The sequence below is a fragment of the Pinus tabuliformis genome, chromosome 3_1 (assembly GCF_031772625.1).
Source record: "Pinus tabuliformis cultivar Carrire ecotype Pingquan chromosome 3_1, CPIR1, whole genome shotgun sequence".
Taxonomy (NCBI): Eukaryota; Viridiplantae; Streptophyta; class Pinopsida; order Pinales; family Pinaceae; genus Pinus; species Pinus tabuliformis.
The window spans coordinates 622,485,548-622,495,130 of NC_142301.1; the positions used below are offsets into that span (position 1 = coordinate 622,485,548).

Genomic DNA, 9,583 nt, shown 5'->3' on the forward strand with positions numbered 1-9,583 from the left:
GAAAAATGGGTTGCGACAATGGAGGAAGAAATAGGAGCAATAGAAAAGAACGGCACATGATAGTTAGTGAACCTTCCTCAAGGAAAAGAAGTCATTGGAGTGAAGTGGGTTTATAAGATAAGAGCAATGTCGACAGGAAGATTGAAAAGTATAAAGCAAGGCTAGTTGTCAAAGGATAGAAGCAGCAGCATGGAAAACATTATGTGGAGACATTTCTCTCAGTTGCAACGATGGAGATAGTGCATACTGTGATGGCGATTGTTGTGCAACATAAATGGAAAGTGTATCAAATGGACGTAAAATCAACGTTCTTGAATGGAATGCTGAAAGAGGAAGTGTATGTTGCGCAACCACCTGGTTATGATGTAAAAGGCCAAGAAGACAGAGTGTATTAGTTGAGGAAATCTCTTTATGGGCTAAAGAAAGCACCACGTGCATGGTATAGCAGAATAGACGCTTACTCGATGGACAATGGTTTTGAAAAATCTGATTGTGAGCCTACTCTCTACATCAAAGAAAGTGATGGTAAGATTCTTATTGTTGTCTTATACGTAGATGATTTGATTTACACGAGCAGTGATGAATTCTTCATCGTTGATTTCAAAGAAGTCATGAAGAGTGAGTTTGAAATTACTAACTTGGGGTTCTTAAGATATTTTTTGGGCATAGAAGTGAAGCAAACAAAAAATGGTATTTTTATTTCTCAAGAAAAGTACTTAGCAGACATTTTGGATAGGTTTAATATGCAAAATAGCAAGCCCACACCAACGCCAACTGTAATGGGGTTGAAGTTGAGCAAAGAAGATTGCAGCAGCAATGCTAATTCAACATTATACCAAAGCATGGTGGGAAACTTGATGTATTTAACCACCACCAGGCCGGATATAATGTATGTGGTAAGCCTGGTGTCGAGGTTCATGGAGACATCCAAGGAAACACATTGGCAAGCAGCAAAAAGAATTCTAAGGTATGTCAATGGGACAAAGGAGTATGTTATTTTGTACGTTGCAACAAGTGATTTTAGGTTGGTTGATTACACTGACCGTGATTGAGAAGGAAGTGTCGATGACAGAAAAAGCACGCCAGGATATGTTTTTCATTTAGGTTTTGGAGCCATTTCATTGGCCTCCAAGAAGAATTCAATAGTGTCACTGTCAACAGCAGAAGCTAAATATGTTGTCACAATAGCGACAATGTGTCAAGCAGTTTGGATGAGAAGGATGTTGAGGGATCTTCGCCACGACCAAGAGGGAACGACAATTATATTTTGTGACAACACTTCCGCAATTTCATTGTCAAAGAATTATGTTTTTCACAAGAGGACCAAACACATTGATGCTAAATATCATTTTATTAGAGAGTTGATTAACAATGGTGAAATTGTGTAAGCATTTCAAGTCCTAGGGGCAATTTACTGATATTGTCACAAAGCTATTGGCACGTGAGAATTTTGTTTATCTCAGAGATTGTTTGGGAATTGTCAATGGCAGAAATTGTGATTAAGGGGGAGTGTTGGAAATATTAATATCAACTGCTGCAGTTAATAGGCTAACAACAACCATATTTGTGGAACACCTCAACTGCATGTTGCAATTTTGTTTGTAGGCTGAAGGACTGAAGTTCTGAGCAGAAGTACTAGTTGACCATTCCGCAACACATTAGATAGTTAAAGCACTTAATACATAGTTGGTAAAATGTATGTTCGAACATTTACAGCGCAAACTCTTACTTGCACTTGACAACTTCTACAAGTTCATAGATTCCCTCATTTTGTATATTCGTCCATCCTATGTCTTAAATATTTGGTCTAGACCAAATATTGGTAGGCGGGGAAAAACAAGTTCTTACAAAGTTCTACAGAGAGTGACTCTTCTTACAGAGTTTTACAAAAAATTACTCTGAAGCGTAGATCTTTTGTGTTACTTGGGGTTGCAACCTCTATTGTTTTACTTTGTTTTGTCGTGAGTAAATTTCTGTGTTTTATTTAAACCTCTGTCCCGTTGCAATTTGCTTGGCCCAACTGATTTTTGAGTCAAACTCGTTTCCTCTACCCCATATAATTTCTAAAAATAATGTTGTTCGGGCCTACATTTTGACGTACCTCCACTTAATATATTTGACTGCTAGTTTTACATGTAGAACATAGAATATGATGTCAAGTTCAATTTAAAATCCTCAATTTGATGCCCATATTTGTATTTGACCACTAGTTTTACATGTAGAATGTCGAATATGAAGTTGAGCTCAAATTAAAATCCTCAATTTGATGCCCATATTTGAATCAAATGTGTACAATAATATAAAAAAGGTGAAGGCAGTTGACATATAATTTAGATGGATGTCTGCATTAGGCATTAGGCTATGCTATTGCATTGCAGCTCCAAACTGTAAATGTGGTATACGAGCTGACAAGATGAAGAAGAAATGCCATATGTGTCCAGACTTTAAATGTGGTATGATGAGCTGACAAGATGAAGAAGAAATAATACTAGTGATAGAAAAGGGTAGGGCAACCTTGCCGAGAGGTTAGGTAAGACTTCCATGTATTTTATCACTTTCCTACGGAAGCTGTGTAACAGAGAGGTTAAGTGCACTAACAGGGGAAGACACCAGATTTAAAAAAATTTCACTTACAGATTACAATGGAGTTTTATTGCTTCCAAAAGATGGATATGATTAATAAAGTTTGAATATATGCACTTTGAGGTTTTTTAACAAAGGCTAGGTAGTTTTTAATTAAAAAGCCACCTACATTTTTTCAAGCCAATTTAATAGAGGAGCCATGTGTTGGTTAAGCATACTATGTAAGAAAGAGAAAAGAGAAAGAGAGTATATAACTATTTGATTAAATTATGGTAAGAAGTAATTGATGATACATATTTTATTTATTTGAATATTTCAGATATTTTTAAGGATTTTATTTTTAGATTCAAAATAATTACACAAAAATCTAAATATCATGTATGAATATTGAAACTGTATTAATAGCTTATGACATAAAAGATGTGACACAATTATCCACATGGTATTACAATATGCAAAGGCTACAATAACAATGTCAAGTTATGATCCAATCAAATGTTTGAAAAATAGTTTTTTAAATAATATTTTTTTTCAAAGGTAAACATTATAAGTTATATTGGTCAATGCTAAACTATTAATGGTTAATGAGAAAACCAACTAGCAAGAACTCATAATAATTTTGTAACCATATTTAAAATTAATTAATAATGAAAAAATAATACTTATAATAAATTTAGGATATAACAAAATTCTTAATCATAGATATCCACCCCTCTTTACCATGGATATTATTAACTTGAAAATAAACTTTGTTAATATAGTACGAGTCAATACCATGGTTTATCAATATCACATGCTCATCAACCATAACTCATTTCACAATCAAAATATTTTATAATTTTATAATATTTTTTTAATTATATCTAAAAGAAAAAAGATTATACTTTTGAGATATATATGAATTCTCTACCTTCACAATTACTAAAAAGATATTAGTGAGATATTCCATAAAAATTAAATCAATTTTTTAATAAATAAAAAATACTTTTAATATAAGATGTGAAATTTATATAATACTAGTTAGATTCATCTATCAAATATCAAAATAAATTAAATTTATTTTCTCTTCAAAAAATTTACAATTCAAAAAATGTAATTTAGCTCCAAAATTAATAAATCCTAAATTAAAATAAACCTATACCGATTATAAAATATTAATAAATTTCCTCATTATAATGGTAAATAAAAGTGTTAATAAATTTATGCATTCTATAAAATGAAGTGAAATAAAAAAAAAAAGGAGGATGTTAAACGGTTCTTTGCTAAAAAGTTTAAGGATTCTTAGTTAAAAGGGCGGCCTCATCCGCTAAATAGTTCATAAAAATATGAGCGAATATCTACGTCATATAATGCAGTGGAAAACTTTCCGTGGATTCAATTATTGTAGCCTTTTTTTCTTCCATCGACTACACTAAAAGGTAGTCAAAAAATTATGCTGTGATAAAATTCTAAAGTGGGAAATTTCAAGGCTGGAGGGATCATCCACAGAGCACTTTCCACGATTCCGTTCATGTCATATCTTCACACTTAAACGACCAATCACACAGAAAATAGAGAATCCTTCTAATTAATTATTGTTCACCTGCACCGACATGTCACACATGCGGTCAATAAAAAGATGTGGGAACGCAGTTAAGGAGAGGAAATCTGAGCAAGATGAAAATAACACTCTTATGAGAGAAGCAGCTTAAGTACCTTCCACACAATTTACAGATCGAAGAAGGTAAAGAGGAGGAAAAGGAAGGCTGGTTCAGAAATAAGATAAATAGCACTTCTTAGTCGTCTTCTTCTGAGATAAGCAGATGAAGCACCTTCCAATCGGTGGAACGATGGCCAAAATTCGTTACGGGAAATTGGGCAATTTTTTAGCGCCATTCGGCGTGTTCTTAAGTTTGTTGACTGCGATTAGTGCTCAACCAGGTAAGGAAGGTGTAAAATTTGGTCATGGTGTGCTCCTACTAAGAGCGTGAAGTTTTTCCGTTTTCTCTAATCTATACCGTCTTCCTCCGATATCTTGTATTTTTAAGCGCTTATCGATTGATTTTTGGCAAGATATTTTTTATTAATCATTATCTGGCGGTGTGGCAGGATTTCTTAGCATCAGTTGTGGAGGGGAAACGAATCACACTGCGGAAAACAATATAACATGGGTCACTGATGCGGAGTACATAAACGTGGGTCGAGCAGTCGACATAGGGAACGCCTCCTCTTCTGATGGTACTTACTTGCATTCTCTACGCTTCTTTCCAATGCCCCTCATCAAGTCTTGCTATAAATTGCCCGTGACACCCGAGGTGCCTTATGTCTTAAGATTGTGGTTCGCCATTGGAATTTACAATGGATTCCAAAATGGGTCAAGCTTCCAAGTCTCTATTGAGACACAGGGTATGTTGCATGTGAGAAAAGTTACAGCCGCATACGGAGATAAACCACTTTATTATGGCAGAATATTGGTCAGTTCTGGCAAGGTGCTTCACATTTGCTTGATTAGAACCTCTTTGCGTGATGATCCCTTTATCTCTGCTATCGAATTGAGGAGGTTACAAGATGGCATGTATGTACAGGCTAAGCCGGGAACAATGTTGTTGACAGCTTTTTATAATGTAGGTGGAAATTCTGTGGTTAGGTGAGCATTTTGAACATTATATGTAAATTTACTATTTAGTCATAATCAACTAGCTAGTTAATGGTAATCGGTTTTAATATCTCTTTATAAATTTATATTCAATTTATGTCTAATTACGACATGCGGATCTGACATGTGAAAACCAATTTCGATTAGCGCTATGGAGTAGTTGTGAATATTTCTTTTGTCAAAGGATTAAGTTGAATAGCTTTGTATGGTTAATTGTGCAGGTATCCTCAGGACCAATTCGACCGTCTCTGGTATGTAGATGATTCAGTTTTAAATACAGATAGTAAAGATGTACGACGTGTAACTTCGCATAACGCTATTTCAACAAGTGATACCGAGGACCTTCCTCCAACCGCTGTCATGCAAACGGCGTGGGTTGGAAACGGCTCGGACATCATTTCAATCGCAATAGCATCAACTCCCCAAGGGACTAAATCAGTGTTACTGCTGTATTTTGCTGAGATCGAGACACTCAATTTGTCGGAATCCAGATCCTTTTACGTCGAGATAACTGGTCAAGAACAGTTTCAAGCCACTACTCTCATGCGCTCTAAAACCATTACTCTCGCACGCAATCATTCCGCTGTAGAGAAGACATTCCTCCCGGCTCAAATTCAATATGATTTTAACGTTAGTAAGGCCCCTAACTCCAACCGTCCTCCTATACTCAACGCTTTCGAGTATCATTGGCTAGCTCACACAGATCGGCCAACAAATTCTCATGACAGTAAGTTGAATGAGTAAAACTTCTTATTCTGCAATTACAGCAATTATTATTCAATGCCTAATCCAGTAGTTCTTAAACTGCAGTTTACGCTCTTGACGCTCTCAAAAGGAGTTTTGACATAAAGGATTGGATTTCCGATCCTTGTTATCTGGTCGAGTGGGAAGGAATTGGCTGCGATAACAGCTCTTCCGACATAAGAATTTCGAAACTGTAAGCTTAATTCGTTGATTTGTTTCCATGTCGAATTGTATAGTTGAATTTGTAAGAGCTCACGACACTTTGTTGCTGGCAGCTGTTTGTCTGGAAGAAATCTTACAGGATTGCTACCTAAAGATATGACACTGTTGACTGCATTAGTTAATCTGTAAGGAGAATTCTACCTTTTCTTCAATAGCGGTTCGGAATTTTGTAGATTCAATGCTTATTATAAAAAATGTTGATCTCCTCCTGGTGGATTATTTGTACTGTGGTCGATATGTTTCCGATTATTCCTCTCACGGAAATGATTGGCGGTTAATAAGTGCCCCACTTGGAACATAGATTTGGATGGCGCGAAGGGCCACGTTGTCTCGTTGAATATTATATCAGAGAATGATAATCCCTATGCAGCATTTACTAATCCGTGTTTAAATTGGCAGGTCACTTGACAATAATCACTTGATGGGATCCTTACCAAATTTCTCCAATTTAACTAGGTTGGAGAGACTGTAAGTTTCTTTTCAATACGAAATTGCTATTTTGTCGACTTTAAGTTATCATGCATTTTCGAAAAAAGGAAAATTTACTTCGGTTATTATGCCAGATATTTACATAACAACAACCTGAATGGTACTGTTCCAGCGTGGTTATCTGAACTGAAAAACCTTAAAGAGTTGTACGTCTTCCTGTCTTCTCCTTTTTCAATTTATATATTTTCAGGTTCTTTTTCAAGGTTAAAACTAATTAACTAATAGTTTTCATACTGCAATATTTTTGAATTTATTGATTGTCACAGAAATATACAGAACAATAATTTCATCGGTGTAATTCCTGCCCAACTTCTCCACAATTGCTCATTGAAACTCAAGTACTGATATCCTACTCTATGTTCCTTATGTTTAGACGCAAACCACATATTAGGATTTCGAGGTTTAGAATTTCTTCACATATTTTTATAATAAAAAATGGTACGGATAATAATTATGATTTAACTGATAGTTCTAAGTAACCTTACACCTGAAAAATCTCTCTTTGATGTGCTGCAGTTATTCGGGCAACCGCTACTTACGTATGGAGAAGAGGAAATGTACTTTGAAGAATTCAAAAAATAATAACTGGAAGGTTGTCATGGCAACAACACTCGGTGGAATTCTAATTATCGCTTTAGGGTTGATCGTCGGTGTTGTGGTCTGTCCTGCTAAATTCAGGAGGAAAGAAGGCGTTGTCAAGGAAAGCGGTCGGGTGGAAAAGGGACGAAATCCCTTCTTGTACCAAGGTCAACATTAGAAATATTATAATAGGATACAGATATAATTATAATTGTGCTTTTACTGTTTTACTAACATTACCTTGCGTGCGAGGATTGCAGACAGCTCGAGGATTAAGGTGCCAAATCCAACAAATTGCCTGGCCTTTACTCTAGATGAGATGACAACTGCTACAGAAACATTTAGTCGGGAGATTGGACGAGGGGGATTTGGATCTGTGTTCTTTGGTAAATTGCCGGAAGGAAAAGAGATCGCAGTTAAAGTGCTGTCATTGTTCTCCCACCAGGGAGTTGACGAATTTCTGAATGAGGTAATGCTCAAATATTACCATGTAATACGATTCAATTTGGATCCAATCTAAGAAAGAAAGTTTTTACTGTGCATGTATCTCATGAACAGGTGGATCTTCTTTCCAGAATCAATCATAGGAATTTGGTATCTTTACTAGGCTACTGCAATGAAACCAGAGAGGTTATGCTTATCTACGAGCACATGTCAAAAGGGTCCCTGAGGGACCATCTTTATGGTAAATGGTAAATTTCATTGTTTGAAGATATTTTTGTTTCAGTAGATAGAATAGCAAGGCAGCCGACAATTAGCATCTGGTTCTTGTTTACATTTCCAGGTCCTAGTGCAGAAAACTCACAACTAACTTGGAAAACAAGGCTCAAAATAACGTTAGATGCAGCACAAGGTAAATCTCTTTATCATTTTGATGTACATTAGATTTGTATGTTGTAAACATTCGTTGTTTGAAATATTGATTATTGTGAAAATGCATATAGACAAATCATGGGTAACCATATATGTCATCTGATCGACCTGCGATTTACATATTGTGAAGGCCTGGAATACCTACACATGGGTTGTACCCCCAAGATAATTCACAGGGACGTCAAGACCGCTAACATCCTTTTAGACGGCAATTTGACTGGGAAAGTAGCGGATTTCGGTCTTTCAAGGATGACAATTGATGGACAGGCTACTCATGTTACCACTGCGGTGAAAGGAACATTCGGATACCTCGATCCAGAGTAAATAACTTGCTCTCTTTGCAATGTTTTTTTACCTTGCAATGATTAAGAGTTCACGCAAATTTTGCACCGTAACGAACTTTAAATTAATTATTTTAGAGGACATTCAATTACATTTTTTTATTTCCACTGTGCTTCAATACCTGAATTTCTATGGGGAACCACAGGTATTACAGCACTCAAATGTTGACAGAGAAGAGTGATGTGTATAGTTTTGGCGTGGTTCTACTAGAAATCATATGCGGTAGACCACCCATAGATCTAAAACTGGCGGAAGAGGACATAAACATCATTCGATGGGTAAGGAATCTTCTCATCAATCATCCAAAATATAATTATTTTAGAGCGCTGGCAGTGCAATGTTTCAGTGGATGTTAGACTACACACTAACGAAAATTATGGGCATATTCACAGGCGACACCGTATATACTAGATCACGATGTTGGCAAAATAAGAGAGATCATAGACAAGAGGTTGGACGGAAGATACGACTTGAAATACATGACTCGCGTTGCCAAAGTAGCCATGAGATGTGTTCAGGTGGAACGCTCTTTTAGACCGAGCATGACTGAGGTAGTGACAGAGCTCAAAGAGGCTCTCAAACTCGAGGATATTATAGCTTCTGTTTCAGTTTCAGAGGAGATTGGCATCGAAGGTGGGGATTGAAGGATAGGGGTGAGCCACGGGAATCTAAGGCTTATGGTTCAGAGGTGATATTCAAGGTTATATGAAAATTGAATTTGTTACTGTGGATCGGACACTTTGTCGCTTTCCATGTTAAAATATAAATTGTATGGATTTTTGCCACCGTCAAATTCTAAAAAGCTGTAATTTGTACGAAGTACATTGCACGTAATCACTATAAAAAACGGATTTTAGTATTTAAACCACATACAATATTGTGTTGATTTCCACACAAACTCGCAGGCATGTATATTTGTCAAAATACAATATGAAACATAAAATGTTTTGGGCTGTGAATAGACACATTCCAATAAAAATTTCGCACAAATTTGATACTAAGTAAAATATGATGTATATAAAATACATGATTATTTAGTGTAAATATAAGTCAATGGCACCTATTTTTTTGAAATCAACTGTCAACCTGTACTGGTTTAAAAATTTGGAGGGACAG

At 35.9% G+C, this 9,583-nt stretch overlaps 1 protein-coding gene across 1 annotated transcript; it reads left to right on the forward strand.

The window, feature by feature from the left end:
• Positions 1-4,236: 4,236 nt before the first annotated feature.
• LOC149188568 (putative LRR receptor-like serine/threonine-protein kinase At5g48740) lies at positions 4,237-9,267 on the forward strand. The gene is made up of 15 exons (XM_089409997.1): positions 4,237-4,503; positions 4,672-5,209; positions 5,440-5,945; positions 6,029-6,155; positions 6,238-6,309; positions 6,584-6,652; positions 6,748-6,819; positions 6,940-7,011; positions 7,190-7,419; positions 7,513-7,721; positions 7,811-7,937; positions 8,037-8,105; positions 8,256-8,445; positions 8,613-8,745; positions 8,860-9,267. Exons 1-15 carry the CDS (start codon positions 4,386-4,388, stop codon positions 9,109-9,111), a joined length of 2,784 nt encoding a protein of 927 aa, XP_089266123.1. The 5' UTR covers positions 4,237-4,385; the 3' UTR covers positions 9,112-9,267.
• The last annotated feature ends 316 nt before the right edge of the window (positions 9,268-9,583 follow it).

Coding starts and splice junctions, on each gene's coding strand:
- LOC149188568 (XM_089409997.1), top strand. CDS start 4,386: ATGAAGCACCTTCCAATCGGTGGAACGATGGCCAAAATTCGTTACGGG. Junction 5,946..6,028: donor GCCAACAAATTCTCATGACA/GTAAGTTGAATG, acceptor CTTAAACTGCAG/TTTACGCTCTTGACGCTCTC. Junction 8,446..8,612: donor TTCGGATACCTCGATCCAGA/GTAAATAACTTG, acceptor GGGGAACCACAG/GTATTACAGCACTCAAATGT.